Below are 24,369 nucleotides of genomic sequence, written 5' to 3'. Positions count from 1 at the left end.
AACAAACACTATGCCAATCATCCTAAAAGCAACAGGAGTAGGAGGAGAGAACACAATCCACATAGTCAAAGCCATTCTTTATTCCTAATGTGACTGAAAATAGTGACTTCATTTTTAGTATATTCCCTATTGGTACTGGAAAAATGCCACAACAACACTTGGGGCCCCTTTAAGCTTAGTTGTATTCAATTTGCCAAGGACCCGTGACACCATTGTCTTATATCTTCATCTCCTTACCATTTATATTATTTTTTTATGTTGAGGCGAAATTGGAGTTGATTTACTAAAGGAACATGTGTTGTTTACTTAGCAAAATGAATTGTCCTATTGCACGGGACAATTCACGTAGATTAATAAATAAGATGAAGCATTGCTGACTTCAACCATCCAATCACGTGCAAGGAAAAATCTTGTTTGTTTTGGTTTTTATTTTATTTTATTTAGATTTCTCTGCATACAAGAATTGCAAAGTGAATTTTTATCACATAAAATAAGTTGAGTAAATTATCTCTTGCAAAGTGACACAAAAAAAAAAGACACAAAGTAATGCTGCTCTGTATTGATACATCATTAAATATATTTTTTTTTTGAATGGAAAGTTTCAATTCCTAGATTTCACTTGGTATGGGTGTCTTGTAGTCTCGTGTATGGCACAGCTGAAACTGAGGGAGAGCAAAAGAGCACCAATCTTTAAGAATATAAATGCCACTTGAAGCGGGTTAGAGGAAGGTTACCAGCAGGTCAAATGCACCTGTGAAATGAAATTTGAAATTAGAAATGCTGATCTGCATTTTTGCTATTTTTGCTGAAGAGGAATGTCACACAGTCAAAAAAACTGATCTTCCTCTTCATCAGAAATTGATGAGCTTTTGGTTATAAGCCTGGTTTGTAGGGAATAAGGCCCGTATTATTTACTTAACAAACAAGTATAAATCACTGGTTTAAAGCTACCCTATAAGAGTGTAAAATTTACAACAACAATACGCTGTGAAAGAAGTGTTTTATCTCCCTCTGCAGTGATTGGTGCATTGAAACTCTCTTGATTCTCCACTCTCTCTTGATTAGCCACTGGCTGGCATAGGGACTAACCCAGAAGTGTTGGGTAGTAGCGGGGTCTGATCTCTTCAAGAGGGAACCCTCAATGTGTTGTGGGTTCAACACATTGCCTATAGGGCAGGAAACTATGAAACATGCCGGGCTTGTGGCTAATGATTCAAAATTCATTGATATGTGTTTAACCTGTGGTTGAGCATTTTCTGATCTACAGTGGATCCGTTTCTAGAAGTTTAGATTTCCTATGGACTTGAATTAGAGAGCTAAATCAGATTGAAGTAAAGAAAATACATGCTCTAAATTTACAAGCTTTGAAGTTGGTCAGATTTGAAGATAAAAAATATTTTCAAAAATTCTGAAAATTTTGGAATGCCCCAAAAATGGGGTTTGCAAAAGAGTATAGATGATATGAAGATATAATATATTTCTGGTGATGTATTTTAGAGACAAACTAAATAAAATATATTTATTATATTTAGTTTGCCACTAAAATTTGCCGCTAATAAATATCATGTTTTATTAACAATAAGTAGATATTTATCACTGTCTGTAAATGCTTCTAATTAAATATATTTAAAATTGCACCATGCTCCCCCAGGCAGCACACCTAATGATGAAGCAGGACAGGATGGACGTGTTTTGAAGCATCCTTTGAAGAAAATGTGACATTAAACATTGTAGGTAAACTAAATATTCAACATAAAAATAAATTGATTTCCTTTAATCTATTATAAATCAGGGTCACAGCCAGAGCCAAGCATTCTGCAGAACAGGGAGCAAAAGAATAATTTATGAGCTAGGATAAGGCAGTGGGTCATCGTGCAGGGATTCTGAGTTATAATTTGGTCATCAGCCCTGTAAAGTCTAATTATAATAAAGAAGAAAGCTCTGTCAAACCTAGTAAATTCTTTAGAAAGTTTGAAACTCAGTTTTATTCCTCCACTGAAGAGCACAAAAATAGTTTTTGCATCTCGTGATTTCAAATTTATAGGTTTGTTTACTAGTATTACTCGAAGTTAATACAGTGAACAGGCTCATATGTAATGTTAAATAGGTATAGCAGAGCCTCTTTATAGACAGTAGGCCCCCATTGTTAGCGTATATCAACTTTGACCACATACCCTTCTCTCTTTTAAAGTTTTTTTTAGGAGTAGGTCTAAGTAAAAAAGAAAGCTTATTGAGTACATCTCTAAAATACATGGACATTTTCATTCAAGAATTCTAAAGATCCATCCTAAAAGGGTCCCCTGGAAATAGAATGGTAAATATATATTCTGTGATCTGGTGACTTTACCAAGCGAAAACATTGCCCAAAGATTGCCCAGATTTTAGAATCTGTAGCTTCCAGCTTTTGTGAGATGGTATACACATGGTGAGCTTGTTTGACCTGTGGGTTGGACCAGACTTTAAAAACAGGAGGATCAGGTGTTCTGCACACAGGTTATATGCCTAAGGTGGGGCGTTACATTCTGAGCCCATGCCTAGAAGTTATTGTGCTTCTGTATGCAGAGGGGCATGTGTTGTGGCCACATGTGTTTTATTTGATGTTGTGAGACCCACCCAGCAGCTGCTAGGTGAAAAATCGTAGGAGCCCCTAGAAGAGCAATGTAATCTACAAAGTTGAATTAAAAAGTTTAGAACTACAACCAAGTCTGAGTCTGCATTCTTTCTTTAAAAAAAATCTAGACCCCCCTTAGGCAGAGACACTAAAGATTTACAAATATCAGAAAAATGTCTCATATACTGAATGTCTCACAATACCTTTTACCCTTTTTAAAGATGTTGAATATTGACCAGCAGTCATCAACTTTTTCGAACCTCATGGACCACTAAATTAATAATTTTAAATCCTGCAGGCCAATAAAATGAATTTTTAAAAAAAAATAAATACATTTGTAAAATAATGATCTTCCTAATGATGCCTGACAAGGACGGTGGAGGCTCTGATTCATTGATCAGCTCATGGTTAAGTGAAGTATTACTATTGTTACTATTATCATTAGTTGTATAATCTTTGGTATTACTAAAGAAATGCAGAATATTTGTTTGCTTTTTCTCACTCATTATGGGTTTACTTCATTCCAATCTAAGACCAAACAAGAAATGATAGTTAATAAAGTTGAACTATTTGATGCCATTAAATATAACAGTTACATAAAATACACAGCTAAGGTCATACTTACCTAAAAAAAAATCTGAGAAATAAACAAATAAAATAAAACTATCAGATGAGAATCGATGTTCGCGGAGCGGGGTGACTGTTGTAATGGTGGAAACAATACTGAAGCGTACGGCTCGGCAATGATTACCTCATACAACTTAACACTACACTGACGTCACTCAGCGCCTCTCTTGTTTTTCTGTCTCTAGTACAGTTTGTGAGTTTAGTGCAATATAAAGGTGAAAATTGTCATTCAGAAAAAAAACATTTTTTTTGAATATTAAACATAAAATTGCAAACATTTTTCTGTGGATCACCAAAATTTTCTCACTGACCACCAGTGGTCCACGGAGCACTGCTTGACGACTACTGATATAGACTACTGTGAGTGACCTGCGTGATCTAGCAAACCTGGGATAGGTTTCAAAAAATAATTCTAGGTTCTCCTATATTCTCCAATCTTGGAGAGATGTAATAAATTAGGCCCACTTGCTCCAAGGTAAGCGGCATCTCATATAACCAGCCCCAAAGCTTTATTCCTTTTGATAATCAAAAAATGTCCTTTGCCTCTCTCTATTCTTCCTGGCATTTTGCCAGTTTCAGACCTAAAGGTATATTGTAAAGAGTATTTTTAAAGAAACTTAAGCTTTACTTACCGAGGGTTGGATTGAGCCAGAGGATTCATCTCTGTTTGATAGTGAGATCCCTGATTGACAGGCTGAAAGAGGCAGAAGAAAGGCAGTCAGGAATTAAATTGCCAAAAAAATGATTACAAGATGTCAAAGCTACGAAAGAAATGAGACTGATTTAATACAAATAGATGTGAGGACCTGAGGTCTTCGCTGTACAAGAATATAGAAATATATTCAAGATCTAATTGCTCAAATTCCTGGGAGACAAAGAGCAAAGGAATATTCCTACTTTAAGCACTCCCTGGGCTGTAGTGTGCGCTAGATTGCCATCACAAAACTCAGTGGAAGGCACATTGGGTGTGCTTATAAAAGTCTAATATTGGCTATGTGGCAAAAGTAAAACTTATCTGAAGTAAAAGGAGAGAAAAATCTGTATATTTTAAGAAATATGCATTTTTAGTCACTACTGTAAAATTTACTTACCTACAGAACTAAAGTGTGAAAACAAATAATTGTGAGCAGGCAGCTCTTTATTGCAGGGACAAGCTATGTCCCATCTGAAATAAAACAAACATACCTGCCTGTAATAAATCATTGAAGGTACAGTAAGCTGTGCGATCCCGGCATATTAAGGTGCTGGGAATGAACTCATGTACACATGAACAGGAGTTATGTCATTCCACCATGACCATTCCATGATCTCCATTCTATGTAGAAAAGCTGATCTAATCAAAAATAATCCATGTATAGCTAACTTTGGAGACTCATTTCCTTCTGAACAGTGAATATTCATACACTCATATTCACTATTGTCATCAGAAGTCAGACAACTGGATAGGTTAGAGACTCTCAAACTCCTAAAGTGACCCCTGACTCTCAGAGCCAAGTTCAGTAATTACTTATATCACTATGAATGAAAGTGATAAAATTAGGCAAAAATATGTATAAAATAGTAAATCCTATTTTGAGTCACCACAAGAATAAAGTTGACATCTTCTAACCAGAACACTTACTTTCAAATAGTAAGATTGTCCTTAAATTGGAAAGATATCACCTCACTCCTTTGAGACTACAGGACTGAAAGTAAAGATAAATAAGATAAATCTCTGTAAGGAGACACAGGTGGCAAAAAACAGGGGTTATGGCTTTAGATATAATATATGGTTTGTCCCAACAGCTGTAGCCAGCCTTTATCATCCAGGATTCCATGGAACTCTAAGGCTAGATTCAGACTGACCATGAGGTAAAGCATGGTTACCATTTCTCCATGCCAGTCAACCACTGCCTTGGGGGAAGGCAGCTCCATAGAAAGTGAATGGGTCTTCAGTGAGTGGTACACTACTATTCATTGCAGCCAGCTGGCAAGAGTGCAGATGCTGAAAGGAGAGCTCTGGTGGGATTGACCGAAAGGCAGGCATAGTGCCAGTCACCGTGAACCGTGCAGGATACTCAATCCTGAGAGATGTCTGCACCTGCTCTAAGATTCTGTGATAGGTTCCTAGGGGCTCCTTGAGCAATGAGCATGAACTGGCAACCTGTCTGAGGATAGCTTCACAAATCTGGTACCACTTCCAACTGGCAGAACCAGAAGAATGGGGCCAGGGTATCGTCTGCTTTGTTTCTCATAAAAGTGATTAATGACTTCCAATGTAAGAAATATTTTCCCACTTTTTACTAATGAAAGGGGCACTATACTGGCCATAAGTAAAAAAGGGCATTTTTTCTACTAACTACCAATTTGAGAGAACCCTTCTCTCACTGACCACCAGTGCGGCTAATCTATTATGAACTGTAGATATGTTCATTTTTTGGCAGGGGTTTCTAGAGAACTGAACACAATTTCAGTGGTTCCTGTTAGGTAAAAAGATTGAGAAAGGCTGCCTGTAGCTGTCACTTTTGCTCAACAGCTTTGTCTGCATATAAGTTTAGAGAAACCTAAAAAAAGAAATGTGAAATAAAAAATGAATCAATATGCTAACCTCATTCAGGTTTCACTGTAGTAATCCCTTGGGTAATACCCAAAGCAGCAATTGACTAAACAGAGTGCATGAAACATGGCTAACGAAAAAGGCTTTGCTGTATATTGTCCATGAGAAGGTGTCTTAGTAAGAGTAATACGGCTTATTAGCAATGAGAAGCATTCTGCTAAACCAGACTCTATTTAATTGACGTTAACAAGCCCCCACACAGCTCTGGATCTTCTGCCATGATATACTAACTTGTCCCAACAAATATGAGCGCAGCTCGTAAATGACTTTTTAGTTTGACTAAAACAGTAAATGGCAAGGCTGAAATATGAACAGATCGAAGGCTTTCACGAATTTACAGTAACACGGGCTCATTTTTTAGGCTGTAGCCATGGCAGATAATAAAGATCCCAGACAAAAAGAAACAATAACATTAAAATCCCATCCCATTATAGAAATGCTACATTTGTCAGATAAGAGGAGTGGAATTCTCAGCTATTACATTGATTCACTGACTCCACCGGCTCTTTGTTTAGTGATTTACACAGACAGTATCAGGCCGGATTTATTTGAGCAAAGCCCAAGAATTCTCACTTATAAGAACTCTGAAAGGCAGAGTATGTTTTCCAAATGAGCATGGAGATCATGAACTGACTCAGTGAGATGATTTACAAAAGAAATATAGGCTGCACACAGAGCAAAATGAAATATCTCCTTACAAGGGTATTTAGCAAAGCTTAGTAAATGAGATGAAGCTGGCTTTAAATGTCCAATAATGTTCAAGGAAAAAAAAACTTCTTCTTTTCATGTGATTGGGTATTCCTGCATTTACTAAGCTAAGTCACTTATCCCTTGGGAGTTGCTAATTCACCTTGGTAAGTGAGCAGCCTTATTTCCTTTAGTTAATTCCTACCTAATACACTTAAACTAAACCTAAAGTACACTTCTGCCTTATTTGTTTGCAGTTTAAAAGTATTCCATATAGCTAAACATTTGTGGATACCTTATATCTACTATATTCCCAAGTAAACCAAAGCATACAGGAAGCAATTTAGAAACATGGAGGCCACTTAGAGAACGGCCAACATGTAAATTCTCATGGTTTTGAAATGTGATGTTCAGAAAATTCATTTAGGTGTGATGGTCAGGTTTCTTAAAATGTTCACCAATGTATTGTAGGTACACTAAAACCTATCACCTGGTTCATCATTCTGGACCAAGGAACGACAACCTACTTTCACGTCAAACATCCAATTATGAAGCACGTATTATGGGGAGAGGTTATATAAGGGTAAGAAGATTATCACACATATCAATTTAGGTATCATAAATTGTTCCCTTTGCCTCCCTGCTGCTCACAATTGGCTACCAGACTTAATCAATACTGACAAGTTTGGAGAAGCATGTGACTTCTTCCCCTAACACTATATAGTGCTTGGTGCCTTAGGACCCAATTACTTTCACATTCACAAGTTCCTAGCCCTGTACTTGATACCCCGTCTGATACCTGAAGCCTAAATAGTGCTTCTATTCTTTACTTAGGAAGCAGCAGGGAAGTGCTGTACTTCAGGCACAAATAAAAAAAGAAATATATTTCTGAATAGCCACAAAGGATTTAAAGCTACCTTGTGCATGCCAAAACCCTTTGCAGACTCAGATATTACTATATAAAAAGTAGCATGACTCTATAGCCAGACTGCAAATAACTTGTTCAGGTAGCAGAGCTGTAGGAGGGACCCAGAATGTCCACCCACTGCAGGGTGCCAACATAACTACAAGAGGGGGCAGATACAAGGCCAGCTACCCTGCACATGGACAGAGGGCAGTGACTAGTTTATTATGGAGAGTATTATCATGCTAAATCAATGCACAGATCTAGACGAAATGCAAAAAGCATATCATGAGAGAAGTAAAAATACACATGGCTCTTAAATCAAGACAACATTAGATTATCCTAAAATTCAGCTTCAAGTATAAGCAGCTGGGGTGGCTGATATTTAATAAACCCATTACAGGGCAAATCTCATGTTTGCTTTTAATATTTCAAATAAAAAAAACCTTTCAATGTCTTATACATGTGATTTTCTATTTGTTAAAAATGTTTTACTGTTCTTATGAATTTCATTTAACAAGCACAAGTACCCCCTGAGCTGTCAGAAGTACCCCCTGAGGTACTCGTACCACTGTTTGAAAACTGCTACTGTGGATGATATTATTAAGAAAAAATGTAGCAATGAATTTTACAAGATGCAACAGCAGCTTTATGTATTTACATGCTGAAGACTTGTCAAAATAAAGCTGGATATGATGATAATTCTGCAGTAAAAGGCGGTTTATTGCAGGAATATGAGTTGCTGAACTGTAAAAAGTAAAAAGCTAAATACAGGTAGGAAACTAGTAGACTATATCTCTGGCAAGCTAAAGTATTTAATTATACAGTGTCAATGTCTGCTAATAGGGAAAATAACAAGGCCTACCCAGAACCAGGAGGATCATAAAAATTACGCCATGAAGACTGTTCCAACAGCAAGCGTAATTTTACATAATCTTTGTCCGTTATCCTGGATTTAGTCCTAGAGCTTCAAGACTCTACACAGTAAAAATCTGTCCATGGAAATGTTGCTGTTTTCAATTCCATTGCATTAAAATAATGTAAACCCAAGCTAAACGACATGTAGGTTGATAAAGCATTCATTATAAATTCAATTTTTTTATTCCAAAATTTTCATGAAAGTTTGTAATGAAGTTTTTATGAAATAGGACATAATTTTACAAACAATTTTACACTTAAACATCTTTTAAAATCAAATCTATAAATGATTTACCAATCCTGGATCATGACACATTACTTACACATTTTACTAGACAAATAATAGTACCACATTCCTTAACATATTCTATATTCCTAAACTTTGTGAGTATAACCAACATGTACTTCTATTTCCTTATGTGAATGAAGAAAAAGGAACAAAAATATATTTCATACTTCCTTTTTTAATAAAAATCCCTCTATAAAACCCATAAATTCTATGTGAAGTCTCCCTATTTACCTACGTTTCTACCCCTCATTCTCCTTACCTCCCTACACTTCCTCTCTTTATCAATAAATATCAAATTTGGTGCATTCTTCATTGCCTGTGATTTAAATTCAAATCTAAATGTCATATATTTATCTAACTTATTTTAATAAAGAGTACAAGAAACCCCTTATCAATTTTACCAAAATATTATTACATATACACCTATATTGAGAATAATAAATAAAACAATCGGTCCAGGAAGGAAACTTTATAACAAAATAGGAAATATAAAAAAACAACAATACCACACATGGTAAGGACAAACACAATGAGAAACATTGGGAAAGAAAACACAGGGGGGGGGGGCATCATAGACTGCAACACTGATTTTCAGTTTTACTTAAATATTCATGATAATGGAAGAATATCTCTTTCAAGGATCCCAGATCTTGTCAAATTGGGTTATTGAATTTTGAAGGATATGTGTCATATCATTTACCATGATCCAGTCTATTTTACTGTAAAATTGACTCATATTAATTGTAGATTATTTCCAGGACTTAGCTAAAGTGATCCAGGGAGTAGTGCAGTCTCTGGGGAGGCTTTCACCTCTCTTTCTAAAATATTCGATATTATAACAAATATCTTACTCTAAAATGTATGAGCCACTGGACATATCCACCACATATGAAATAATGTGCTAATAGTGTCACAGCACCGAAAACATAGCGGTGAGGATAAGGGGTAATATTGAACTATCCTTTCAGGGACCAACGAAGCATGACTTGGCCCCAACTAATGCTGAGTTCAATTATATTTTCGAGAGAGAATAAGCCATATCATTCCACTCTTCCCTTGAGTATGTTCTACCTAAATCTCTATCCCAGGACTTCATATAATTCAGTTTATTAGAAGATTACATCAATATACTATAAATTATTGAAATGTGTCCCTTTATATCCCTTAATGTTTTACAAGATCTTTCAAAAGCTGTGAGACCCAGTGGGGGTGGGGCTGACCTAATTTTAGAGCTTATAAAAGATCTAATTTGCCTATATTGAAAGTATTCATTATTTGGGAGTCCCTTATTACTGATAATGTATTTTAAACTGGGCATGTCCCGTTTATCTATCATATCGTATACACGTTCAAAACTTTTATCGTACCACCATTGAAAACTAATGCTTTTATTGCCCGGTGAAAACTCTGGGTTATTCCATAATGGGGCAAGAGGAGTATGTGCTGAGCACAATTCTGATTTAAATTTCATCTTGTCCTATAGCATTAGTGAGTGAGTTAAGGTTGGACAATCTCAATATTTTCTCTATATAAGTTTCCTTGGAACCCACATTAATGATGCCATTTTGCCCCATTTAACTGCAAATTCTTCCATCTCTACCCATTGAGGTTTATTACCCCTTAGTGTGGAGATCGAAAATTGTGTAAGTTGAGCCGCCAGATAATAATGTTTATACAAAGGGACCCCCATACCCCCTTGAGAACGTGGAGCCAGCATAGTTTGTTTCTGAACCCTACCTTGTTTTCCTCCCCAAACAAAATTCATAACCTTGGCCTGAAAAGAGGTCAGTATTGATGGAGGAATATACAGTGGGAGAGTATGAAATAGGTGTAATGCCAGAGGTAGGATATTCATCTTGACTGCTGCTTTATGGCCTAGCCAAGATGGAGGGGCAATAGCCCATTGGTTCAAGTCCCCAAAGATTTTTTTAAAATAAGGGAATATTTGCTTGGAATAGAGATTTTTTTTCAAATAGATGTTTTTATTTATTTTTTTAATCTTTTGCTTTCTCTTTTTGGCTAATTTCCTGCAGCACTCTGCATCTACTTTCTGTCTATATGGCAAAGCTTTTGAAAATTTATCCTATGGTGACAACAGTAAACCTGTGTGATGTGTTTTGAAATGGGCTCAGAGTGACAAAAAGTAGCTCATTTGGAGGACAGATAACAACATTTTCTTAGTGTACAGTATCAATGTAGTGTTGTCACCGTAGGGCACAATGCATATTAGAACCCTAGAACACATACCCTTTTCCTTGACTCTGTAGCATGGCGGTGAGTTTCTGTATTTTGCCAAGATGAACAGAGAATGGATGATAACTCTGCTTGGGATTTTACTTAGGAAGTTAATACTAATGGAGCCAACATCTAAGCAGCTGCAAGAGTGACACAAATGCAGTGATTTCACAGCAGAAGGAGTGTTGCCACACAATCAAAATAGGTGCTTATCTATTGATTCTAGTGGCAGGATCAAAAGGAATGTTTATAAAATGGTTTAGGAAAACAGGGAGTCCCGTCTAACTAATATGAGCAATCAAGGGCCTCCATGAAAAAATTCTGGGCCCCATACTAGGTAAACTTCTTGGGTCACCCTCCCCAGTATCTAAAAGTTTCAGCATTGCAAAAGTCAAGCTCTTTTGATTGGGGCCTGGAACAGAAGTATGCCTTGTCCTCTTCTGATGGCCGCCCCGAGGTAACTACCATCGTACAGGTGATCCTGTAGCTTTACTATAGTTCTACTATAAGGCTAGACTTCCAAAGTGTTTATTTTTTTTTTACAAAGCAATAACAATGCTAAAATGTAATGAAAAAGAAAACACTGCATGTTTTCTCGCAAATCCTCAATCTAAGTTATTTGCCAGCAGTAGATTTGGCTCGGGACATCTGAGAGGCAGGTTCTGTGCCAGAAAATAAAAAATTAATTTGTGCGGCTGTAGTGAGGAGGAAGCTGTGAAGACATGCGGTTTGATGGCAATCTGACGTTGCTTGCGCACATTCCGCGGAGTATTACGTTCCAGAGAACAAGGTGAGAGCGGTGACAGTAACAGGAGGCTTGCCTCACACGTGCAATGTATTTACTGCACGTAGCTGCCTGATTGTTCATTATTGAGTCTGTCAGCTAGTACGTCTCGTGCATTGATGAGAAACATTAAGCACAGATGTAAGAACATTATTAAAGCAGCTGGTGTGCTGTTATCAAATCCTATTATCGCTGAATGTTAAGGGAACTGTATTATAAAAACACTAATATTATGTTTACATGTGGAGGAAACAAAGCAACATATTACAGCAGATCTGTCAGTATTGAAATGTTTTATTCATCAATCAGTTTCATGCAAGTTGTTCACTTTTCTAATTGGTTTTGTTTTCCAAAACAAGAATTTAAAAGCCATCTCTTTCCACAGAAATATTTATCCGTACTTGTGGATTGGGAGTTTGGCATAAAGCATTACATTAAATCATCTCACTTTCAAATTCCATATAAGTCCTTCCTCTGTCTACTCTGCTAGAATTCAAGAGGAACCATGTTAGTCTTTTATAATTCAGCGATTACATACTCCTACCAGCCACTTTATTGGATACACCTTGCTAGTATTTGGTCAGACCCCTTCTTGCCTTCAGAACTATTATAATTCATAACTTAGGTTTTTATTGGAATGATAGCATTATGCAGTTGTTGTAGATTTGTTGGCTGCTCATCCATGATGCAAATCTCCTATTGTACCACATCTTAAATGTGCTCCATTGGATGGAGATCTGGTGACTGTGGAAGCCATTTTAGAACATAAAACTCATTGTCTTGTTCAAAAAATCAGTTTTTAATGATTTCAGTTGTGACATGGTGCATTATCCTGCTCATAGTAGTCATCGGATGATGAGTACACTGCAGTCATAAAGGGATAGATGTGGTCAGGAACAATACTACTGTAGGCTGTGGCATTTAAACAATGCTCATATGGCACAAAGTGGCTCAAAGTGTGCCAAGAAAATATCCTCTACACCTATACCCCATCATCATCAGCATGAATGTTGAAGGCAGCATCGATCCATGCTTCATGTTGACGCTAAATTCTGACCCTACCATTCAAATGTTGCAGCAGAAATTAGGATATCAGACCAAGCAACAATTTTCTAGTCTTCTGTTGTCCAATTTTAGCTGAGTTGGTGATTGGCTGATTATTTATTTGCATTAAAAAGCTGTTGAACCTAATAAAGTGGCAAGTAAGTGCGTGTGTGTTTATAAATACATTATTTCACATCTAAGGCCATAACATGCAATATTTTTTCTGGTTAAAAAAATATATCTCTCTCTACCCCAAGAAACTCTGAGGCTCCCTCTCCCTGATTACAAGTCTATTTCTGGGTTATTGTGTTTACCAAATACTGATGAAGGGGGGATCCATTGGGAGGTTTCTTCGATTGGGTCCCGCGTCGTCCCAGTATCCTTCTTCAACCTGGCTTCAATCGATCTAGCACTCCACAGGCATGAGATCGGGTGATGTAGATGGGGAAAAATATTGCCGATCTCACTGCGCATCCCTAAGATCAGCAATTTTTTTTCCCATTATAGAAAGGGCTCCGAGATTGGGCATGAGCAGCAAAGAGCCTCCTGGGATGCATGACCTAGGTATCCTGGGTGGCTTTGCGTTTCCATTCGACGATCAAGACAAAAAGAGGAAGTGATGCACCTTTTTTTTTTGCACTTAAAAAAATAAATGGTTGTCTACCCTTTCATGTACAGTAAAAATTGTGAGTATAGGTCTGCTTTTTGCAAGTTTTGCTTTCTATATTTTTTGACTATCACAGCTGCCATCTTTATCTTACATTTTTCAACACCCTTCCTTATCTGTGAAGAGGTTTATGTTACAAAAAACCTTGACAGTCAGTTATCACCATATGGCTGTGGCTTTTTATAAGAAGTGTTGAAAGGTTTGCCATTGTGTAATGCAGATGTCTTTACTCAAACTTGGTATAAACCATATCAATCACATAATGGTCTTCATTCTATGTCTGACTTATAAGCAGGGACTTCTAAATGTGAATGCTGTACTATATTGTAAAATTTCATAATTAAATTGTGTCATATGAAGTTGTTCAAGTTACAAATGTAGTGGGGCAACAAAAACTGTTGGCTTACTTGGGTTTTAAATAACTTCTTTTTCAATTGATTTTAGCTTCTCAGTTTGCAGGTTGCTATGTAATTTGCAGCTGGATTTAACGTTAAGGTCTGCAAGGTGGCATGTGCTAACATTTATAAAATAAGCACACCACATACAGGTATTAACCTGCTATGGTTTCTTTGCTAGCTAGACTGTACAGCTGGCTAATGTATGAGAAAGGCATTAATGTATTACAGGCAAGGCTCAATAAATCGATGTCAGCATTGTGAGTTTTATTTCTGAGCTGCACAGACAGCACTGCTGTTTTCACAGGAATACTTTCTGTTTTACTTTATATTAAATGCTTGACATACAACAGGCTCCTGCAATACTAATGGGGATACGATCCAACGGATACAAGAGAAGGAATGCAAAGGTCACAGCTCTTAGAGGCACCTACAAATAATCGTGTTCCTAACACCGAGGTGCATAGCAGCATCCATCGTATTTTACCAAAAACATGGATATTCATTTCACTTTGTCTAAATTTATTTTGGGTTTGTTAAAGAATCTGTTCAATTAAAACTAGCATCTTGCTTTTGGGTAGGTTCTACGGTGGCTCAGACGTTAACACTCTGGCCTTTGCAGCACTGGTTCGAATCTTGGCCAGGACACTATCTGCATGGAGTTTGCAGGTTCTCCTCGTGTTTGTGTGGGTTTCCTCTGGGGACTCCGGTGTCCTCCCACATTCCAAACACATGCAGTGTGTAGATACAGAACAAGAGGTGGGTGTTGTATTTAGCCAAAGCAATCCCATCATTGGAAATATACAGTAAGATAACATAGGGGATTCAAAGTATATCTAGTGCCAAAACAGTCAGGGTTATATTTGCCATTGGGAGGCTCTCCCTGTCCTGTAGATACAACAGGAAATTAGTAATGCCAACTTAAACAGTGGGTACCTAAAGCGTACCCAAACAAAAGAAAATTTACTTTACATAAAAGGGTAGACTTTTTTTTAAGTGCAACATCCTTTTGCAGCACCGGTGCAGCACCGCCCCCTAAATCTCGACCGCCTAGGCGATCGAGAATAAATGGGAGCGCAAAGCCTCCCAAGATACATACATCAGGCATCCCGGGAGGCTCTTGGATACTCCATCTCGGGCATGTGCAGAAGGAGCCTTTTCGCGCAAACAGAAAAATTTGCCGATTTCATGCAGTGCGCAGAGATCCACAAATTTGTTTTTCATCCTACGATTACCCAATCTCCCGCCTGGGTCAGGTGACCTAGGATGAAGAACCAGGAAGAAGAGGAGAGGATGGCGGCGCCCAGAGGGCCGGCTCCGGGACAACTGTCAGGAGGACGCGGGACCTGATGCAGGACACCCCTGGATGGATCGGACTGCCCTGCAGAATTGAAGGTAAGTGTATTTTTTTTTTTTTTTGGCCAGTTTTCAGTTTAGTTCCTCTCCATTGGAAGATCTCCTTTCTAGTCCTGTTTTGTTAACAGCTCAAAATTTCGTATTTACTGTCTTCACATCACATCTCTCCACCAGGGACAGAGGCAGCTATAACATAAACCATTGAAAAATAAAATAATTTTAGCTTTTGATACTCTTTAACTTCCTAAAGTCCACCCATTATAGAAATATCGATCTGAGTGGATGTATCTTTTAAAGAATCTAGTACTATGATGGATTTGTTCTGAGCATTGGTTGCAGTAATCAGCCATTGATGATGAAGGATAGAATATTTCTGTGGTTTGGTAGTTTACATTCCTTGAGAAATAGTGGCATTATTAGAACCGCCATCTATAGTTTCCCTGAGACAGCTTTAAGAACAAAATAAATAAAAATAAAAAAAAAATAACCTTGCATTTTGCCAGAATTATGAAAACATGAAGATTTCTGTATAGTGAGCTATGCAAGGCTGTCTTTCTTGACCTTTTTGGAATCTTTAAAATACATTTCAGGTCCTAGAGAACCCCTGCTATATTTATGAAAGCACAGCTATCAGTATATTAAAGTGTTGGTCAGTGGGAATAATGTCTCTTACACTGCCAATGGGAAAAATGTCACCCTTGCAGATAGCGAAATAGAATATTAGGATCACCTAAACTGACCTGAAAGGTCCAAATTGCTAAAGATTCAAGTGACCTTTGGCAACATCTGGAAGAACCCTAGGGTCCCATGGAAGCCTAGTTGAGAAACACTGTGATAAGAAGTAATTCAGATTACCAATGTATGACAGTAGGGAGTGCTATTCATCATGTGGCCTATAGGTGGAGCTGTTGTCACACAATACACACCTAGCATAGCCCTGGATGAAACTCATAGAAATGTCTTATTCAGTTTATTTATTTAATTATTTTGTCTGTGATGGTAACTCTGTTAAACAAAGAATATTCCACGGAACATAATAATGCTGTTTTTAAGCCATGCTTTACACATAGATATCAGATTGTAATAAATAAAAAGGCGGCCATATGTCAAAGTTAAACCCGGCTGCAGATCTTATCTTCCTTTTACACATTTGTAGATGCAGGGAATATAATTCTTGGATCTATTCTACTTTCTGTGTATGGTCACGGTAACCCCTACCAACAGCACCGTATCAGTGGTAGATGTGGGCTTGCTGTTGCTCAGGAGAACGTCTCGCTGCGCATTTAAAAAGGTTAATGCGGAGAACAAAATGGAGGCCTGGCGCTGTTCTGGGCTATCGATCTGAAACCTGTTACATTCCCTCACCTACTCTTTCTGACTGCAGATTCCAAGATTGATGTTAAAAGGATTTTAAACCAGTAAACAAAAAATATCAGACTGCTGGATGTATGGTCTGCAAGGATTAAAGGACCTAAACCTGAAATACAACCGTAATTTATCTGAAAGAGAAAATCCCGGCAGGAAGGAAATCCGCGGCTTTATTGTGCTGAAGAAAATTCATGAGCTAAATATACAGCTAAAATACATGGATAAGAACTTTTTGCTATTTTTTGCTATATTTTGTTATATAAAACCCAAGTAAGATTTTTTGGGTAATTTTGCTAACCTTCTGCAGCAGCTTGGATCTATACCAGTTGGTGAAGAATGCAATCCAGACTCCTGATTGGGTAATAAAGGAGCAACAGCAGACTGATAAGACATCACTCTCACCTCCAATCAGCATGTTAAGTGTTGGCTTATGTGCATGCACCAGTCAGAAAAGTACCTAGGTCCAGATTTTCCTCTCTCAACTTGAATGCTGCTGTGTAGGGAATTATAAATCTGTGATAATAGATAAGTTCAGGTTTGTACATAAGTAGCATTTCATATAACTCACATGCACCTTTGCCCATTCATCTGATCCCTGACCCATTTGTACTACCTTTGCTTTGCCTCACCGTCACTCTATCCTCAAGTCCGGTCCCAAGTCCTCAGTATTTGTTTCCGGTATTATACCTTCAGCATCCACTTTATTAGGTACACCAGTTCAGCTGCTAGTTACCATTTTATCAGCCAATCATAAGTCAGAAACAATGTAGGTAAGTTTGATTTACTATAGGCTGTACAGAGAATAGTCAAAAAGGCCAAATATCCAATGAGCAGCTGTACTCTGGGGAAAATGCCTTGTTAATGCCAGAATTCAGCGGAGAATGGCTGGAATGGTTTGAGATGATAAAAAGACACCAAGGCATTGCACTTATGTGTGCTCTGTGTCAGCAAAATGGTGCTAGTCTACGTTTTGCCCTGTTTTGGTGAGTTGGTAGACAAATTACATTAATGGGCTGTCTGCAACATGTTTGTTGATGTACTGCAAGAAACCTCTTAGGGGTGAATGGGCCCTATGAGTTCTGTTGACCTCTGACCAACTGATTTCTGCAGCAATGGCAGGTCTTATATTTCATCCTGTTTTGTTAAAAAAGCTGTATTGCTGTTTGTTGTTTCTTAGTTCTCCAAATATTAATAGGGGTTTGTTAGCAGGCAGCTGAGATTGGGATTGGTATTTACAATAACTAAGGATGATTTATTAGGTGCCATTTAAAGTGACCCCACAACAGGGGACTTACTTTACCAAAAAAAGGTCACCTGAAAAATAAACATAGATTACCTTCCCTTTCCAGCATTTCTGTATGCAAACTTGCTTTCTCTCCAATCCATGGGGCTTCAGGTATTTTACAATTTTGGGTGTAAAGAATACTTGTTCCTTCTCAGCTATGTGGTTCAATCAGCCTCTCCAGGGGAACAAATATTTGGTTTATCCAGTGGTTGAATAATGGCAGCAGCTTGAGATGCAGTTAAAGTTAAAGGGAGTTAAAGAGACCCCTTGAGTCATTGTCACCTTACCTATTTATGGCAAAATGACAGAGTCCATTTTAAACCCACAACCCGACCACTTTAGCCTGAATTCACACGGAGGGGCTATGGACAGGCTAGCTGGCAGCCATTTTGTCCCCTTGCTATCTCAAATGGCAAGTGCTTATCCACTAAACAAATGAGAGCGCCTGCTACTAAGTATGAAAAGGGTTAAGGGGGAAGATCAGCTGACAGCTAGCCGGTCTGTAGCTGCTCCATGTAAATGTAGCTTCAGTTCACCTCTTCAGTAATCCCCCACTTTATTCTAAACGCAGCACCTTGATGAGGGTGAAGTCAATGTTCTGTCAGCCAGATCTCGGGGCTTGTTGGGCAACCAAAAACTCACAGGTTGGTGATCTGGGCTACTCAGCATTTCCATGGATCTTGTCAGCAGAAGGATGATATTTTCCTCTGCTCCATGGAAGTTGGGAAAAGCCAAGTTTATTTTCTAACTATCTTTCCTCGTACATGTTCTTTTATGCACATTTTTTACAGCATTTTAGAAAGGGGAAAGATGGACACACTGAATAAGTGGACCTTGCCTAAATTGCTGTCTTATGTGATAATGTCCTCTATGTTTCAGTCTTGACATGCTTTTAATTCCTATACTCTAGAAAACTGCTGCCTGGGACATGCTTTTAATTCCTATACTCTAGAAAACTGCTGCCTGGAGCAAAAAATTTGCTTGAAATAAAAATCCCAGTGAAATTTCTAATGGCATATTTATGCTTTGTTCTTACATTTGGTAATTTACTGCCACTTGCAGGGCGAAGTGGATGGTCAGGAGCACAGTATACAAAATCAATGAGTGAGAGCTCTTGGCCACCTAATGTAACATTAATATCATGAGGCTGGGCCTAGATTTATGGCCATGCTGCCACCGCTCTTTCTAAAGTGAGTTTCTAATGGTTTCATCAATCTGATTTTAAATGCACTTATATGAACAATGTAGAAATGCATGTTTACTCAGGAAATAACATCCAGCCAGGACGTAAAAGTTGCTAATCCTACAAACTGTGCATTTTGCTTTGGATGGGTTGGGAGATCAAGCTGACCTAGCTAGTAGAGCACAATCATGTCCTTTTTTACAAGCTTTACCCTTTTATCTCCTGCTATGTTAGATACACACTACGGAGACAATCCTGATGTCATAATGATGTCAGATTGTATACAGAGATTCAACTGGTCTGTATCATGCACTGATCAAAACCCTGAAGGGGGATAGATTACTTTTTAATTAAAATAATGATTGTTTTTATCACTTCCTCCACTTTAGTGAACTTTCCCAAGGCTGCCACCAGTGGGGGGACAAGGGGCACTTCTATACTGGGCCCCAATCAAAGGAGTTTGACATTTGTTATGCTGGAACTTTTATATATGGGAGGAGGCAGGAAGTTTACTTATTAGAGGGCCCAAAAATGTCTGATGGCAGCTTTTCAAAAAGTGCCTAACAGTGGTAAAACGTGTTTTTCAGGTTAGAAAAACTAAGAAATAATTAGATCCACTGGATTCTCTTGACATTTGATAACTATGATTTCCAGCAAGTTAGCCGTGACACCAATTATTACTTTCACTACCATTTTCCTACAATGAGTATTCTACTCTAACAAAGCATATATAAATACCCTGGGTTCAGTTAAAATGTTTAAAGTATTAAAGTGGTCTAAAAATCTGTAGGATGTTTTCTGTGGCCCTGTAAGGGATCTCCCTTTACTTCCAGCCTTAGAAACAATAGGGTTGATTTACTAAAGGCATATAAGGTTTTCACTTATGAGTTATCTCCTTACAAGGGATAGTTCACTTAGGTTAAGAAAATAGGATGAAGCTCTGCTGAGTTAGACCATCTAATTATGTGCAGGAAAAACTCCTGTGAATTTACCTGCATATGATTGGGCATTCTTTGCAAAGTGAATTTTCACCACAAGTAATAGAGTAATAAGTAATAATATAAAAGCACTGTAAGGACCTAATAAAAAAGATGTGATTGGATAAAAGATCACCACTTTTCTCTTTTTTTAAAAGTTAAATCCCTATATTTTTAAAAGATTTTGTTCTTTTATACCCATATCATTATTACCATAAATGGATGATCATAAGTTCTATTGACCGTAATAAAGAAACTGATCACCATACCTAATATTAGTGCATATGCCTGGCCAATTTAGATCAAGTGCTGCTTTGATTACCACTTTTGAAGAAAGGGTAAAGTGTTGATCAATGTGCTTGAAAATGAATACCACTGATCCCCATTGTGGTCTACATTGTTTATAGTTATTAAAGTGGGAAATACTATTTGGCTGCTGGCCATGTTATACTATATATGTGGTAGTCGTAAAACTGACAGTAAATAGTAGTGATTGCCAGTTGTTAAAGAACTGGAGATAATTAATAAAAGTGATGATAGTATTAGCGTTTTATTATATGAAGCAATATCACGCTGATCTCCAGCTTTTTAAATGGGACCCCTACTATTTACAACCCTATAAATGGAAAGCTAACCACCTCTAATACCTGTAATTAAAAAGGCAAATATTACAGTAAACTAATAATGAAAAACACTTATGTTTTAACACATAAAATTAATGGCATGACTCATTGCATTGCAGTCTTAACTATAAATGTTCTCATCCATAAAAAGGCTTTAAATGCTGAGTACAAGTTTGTAAGTTCCATCTTTGGTTCCTCTCTACATATAGAAATGTGGGTCATATGTGACTGTGCAGCCACTCCTATATGATACACAAATCACATAGGCTTTCTAAAGAATAGTCCATAGGTCAAACTTTCTTGGGACTCCTTGGTTATACAGGATGTCCTCCCTGATTCTATTGCTATTCGCTACCATGGCCCTGTGTGAGTTTATCTCTAATGGCATATCAGAAGAAGAGAATGCCGTTGCATAAACATCTTTTTATTAACATTTTCATTAAAATAAGTACAATTATCTGGCCAGAGGTGGCCTTTTAAGGCACAATAGTTTGTAGTAATGTTCTCTTAATAATATCTATATAAGTACATGTTGACTTTAATGTGAGTTTTATATGTGACATTCAGCTCACAGAAGCCTTGTGCATGCAAGAAGCAGAAGTCTTAAACACATTAACTATGTATTTGAGCTGTTTTTCATAAAATGGGAAGGACACAATTGCCTTCCATCAGCATATGAAGTGCCATTCAAGTATGTTGAACTCAAGGTACACCTGCTATACCTATTGATCATACAGCCAGTAGCAAACAAACATGATAATAGAGGTATATTGATTTTGTATATGGCATTGTATTTAGCACAAAATGCCCAGGCTTTAGCATTTGCTGTATAGCTAATAAAGAACAAGCATGAGCAGGAAGTACCCTTAATATGGACATACACAGGTAACTTCATAAACCCATAAAGGAGGAATTTCAGACAACAGTGGGATGTTAATGATTATTGCAACTGCTTTAAATTTCCTAATGTCCATATATGGTCAAAACCTAAAAATGTTCTATTATTTTTATTTCTAACCTTATGAAGGAAGATATGCTAACTATATCAGGTTTATATTCAGGTTTTTCTTGAAAGCACCATTTCTGTACCTGGTTGACTCATCCACTGCTACAGAAGTACCCGCATTGGCCAGTCTCTGCCTGTCCCCTCTTTCTGATGATGTTTTATGATTCATTTAGAAAAGGACCACGCAGCAGACAATACAAAGTATTTACAACAGGTGGGGATGTGAGTAGCCAAGGAAGGGCCCCACTAAAAAGTAAACAAAGGAAGAGAGAAGACTGAGCTGGAGTATCAACAAAATGTTCATTTAGGTAAGTAAAATGGGTTTTAGAGTTAGTGAGTTAGAAAAGGATGGGAGGGATATGTGGGGGGGGGGGGNNNGAAGAGAGAAGACTGAGCTGGAGTATCAACAAAAATTAAATGCATATAAATATATAAGCATTTTCATTGATATTATTTAACTGGACTGGTTTGGGTAGGGGGGGGGGGGGGGGGGGGGGAGTTACCAGTATCCTGAAGATATGGTTTAGTTCATACAGTCCACTGAATGTAGTTAGATTCCAGTGCACTACTGTACAACACAGAGCTCTTGCAAGCTTCTTAATTGCTTTACTCTCAAATTGTGATCCCCGTCTGCCTCAATAATTTAATTCAGACTCCCAAGTAAGGTTTGAATTTGATTCATAGATAGAAAAAAATACTTAGTACTTAGTAAGTTTCTAATGACTTTTGATAAATTAGACTTTTTGTTACTGAAAGACAGAAAGGTGTTTATAGTAGGTGTTTTGTGAATGCTTATTTTGCATGATAAACAGGTAAGTAAAAAAAGGTTCCCAAAAAACAAGTTACAAATAGGAGAGGAGTGAAATGTCACATTACAACATTGCCTGGATTAAAAGTGCATTTCTAGAAAGGTATGCTGAGTTATGTATTTTAAAGCATAAGGATACACTGTCAGCAGCATACAAACACAGCACTGGAACTTACAGGTATACTTGCACAGTGTGTAGGCTGAGCCCAATGTTTACTGTCTTGCAAAGCTAGAAGTAGTACTGCATGCTATGGTTACACTTGCAGGCCGTTACGTTATTGGCATGCCTCTTCAAAGATATAGGGATACATCAGTGATTTAGCAGCTGTCAGGTTGAACTACAGTGGGGAGAAATAGACATCTTTATACTAATAGCTTGTTAGAAAGTCTATTATATTAATAGACCAACAGAAATATATGGTGGCAGGACGAAGTGGATAAGCTCTGACCGATTGCTCAACCAAAATTGTTGGACTATTGATGGGTATAAAGTTAAAGAGTGGATTTAAACTGGATCTAAATATATATTCTAGATGCAATTACAATTGAATGTCTCACACTTTTACTTTTGAAAAATAAATAGAGAACATGATCAGAAGCAAGTATAATCTGCAGCTACTGAAAAAACAGCATGCTTAAGTTAAGGGGTCCTTTAGGGTGTAGGAGAAGGTTCCTGGTCATCGCACCTTCCTTTTCATGTATGTGATTGTTAACCTGTACTTGCATGGCAACAGAGCTACTACAAGAATGGATTGATGTTTTATAAATTGTTACATGTCAGCTGCAACACAGATGTTTCAATCACAAGGAAGGCCTCTAGCTACGCAGACTCCATTAACTTCTCAGCATTAGCATATCTACCTGGAGTGTCACCTCGTCTTGATAATAAACATCAATCTGCTGACTTCTGAGAGCAAGCCATTGCATTTTGAATAGCACACACTATATCCAATGCAGCTGAGCTTACTAACAGAAACACCTTTGGCCAAATAAATCACCTAATCCAGAGTTGAAAAAGTTATGATAAAATATTATGTATTTTATAGACTGTAGTTGTAATAATATACCAATTTATATCACTGTAGAACATCCAAAATAATTTTAAGGTCTTGGGGAAGGTTAACTAAAGTCAATATTTGGGGCTTAGTGGGGTAAGAAGTCTTTTAAATTAGTGTCCAGTGGAATGAATCCCATCTTTATAGACAACAAATAACATCATTAAAATCATGCATCCGGTTGTACAAAATGGCGTTGGCTCCGGGCAGCATCAAATTGGAGGTTAATCAGCCACAGTTCATGGAACCTCTAACAACCTGTTTTTATGTTCTGGAATTGAAGTTGTGGCTCAAAAATTAGGGTAGACGTTTGTGGGTAGTGTTCTACCTTCCAGTTGGTATTCATTAGGCATCTGAACAAACATATAATTTTATAAAGCAGCAGCAGCAGCCAATATAGAGTTTCCAAGTAGCATGTGTGCAAGGACAATCCAGTAGCATGCCTAGGGAATAATTAGGAAAATGTCTCCAGCTTTTTACATGTGACTAGTGATACCATCAAGTGTAGAACAACAGGACTCCCAGTACCAGCTCAATCCACATCTGGTAAATATAGACCTTTTTCCCAGATGGGCCTTGTTGATAGGTCCCTCCTCCCCCCACCAGCAGCAAGATGGTCTAACCACAGCCATACTGTTGCTTTTCAATAAAAACCTTATTTGGCTCACAGGTTTATAAATGCTGTGTGCACTTCACTTGCTTTAAGATTGTTAAAGCCTGACTAAAGCTAAATTTTAACAAAGCAAATTCTCAAAGCAATCATGATGATAAGTGTAAATTATCTGCCACTTACTATGGTATTATGCATGCTATATATCATTGTAGTCTCCAGACTGTATTCCGTATGCTGAAGATAAAATGAAAATTTCAGGTGCAATGTGTATTTTAAATGATGTTGCGGAGAGTGCAAACAGTAGGTATATAGATCATAAAAGGTAAACAGTGATAATA

At 37.5% G+C, this 24,369-nt stretch overlaps 1 protein-coding gene across 1 annotated transcript in view; it reads right to left on the bottom strand.

The window, feature by feature from the left end:
- The window catches only part of CFAP20DC (CFAP20 domain containing), a 173,803-nt gene that overhangs the window by 26,344 nt on the left and 123,090 nt on the right, over positions 1-24,369 (bottom strand). The window contains exon 15 of the mRNA XM_072421219.1: positions 3,871-3,932. Coding sequence (XP_072277320.1) covers positions 3,871-3,932 — 62 coding nt within the window. The remainder of the gene's footprint in view (positions 1-3,870; positions 3,933-24,369) is intronic.

Source organism: Pyxicephalus adspersus, chromosome 8, assembly GCF_032062135.1.
Source record: "Pyxicephalus adspersus chromosome 8, UCB_Pads_2.0, whole genome shotgun sequence".
NCBI classification, from domain to species: Eukaryota; Metazoa; Chordata; class Amphibia; order Anura; family Pyxicephalidae; genus Pyxicephalus; species Pyxicephalus adspersus.
This window is presented reverse-complemented; position numbering and strand designations above follow the sequence as displayed.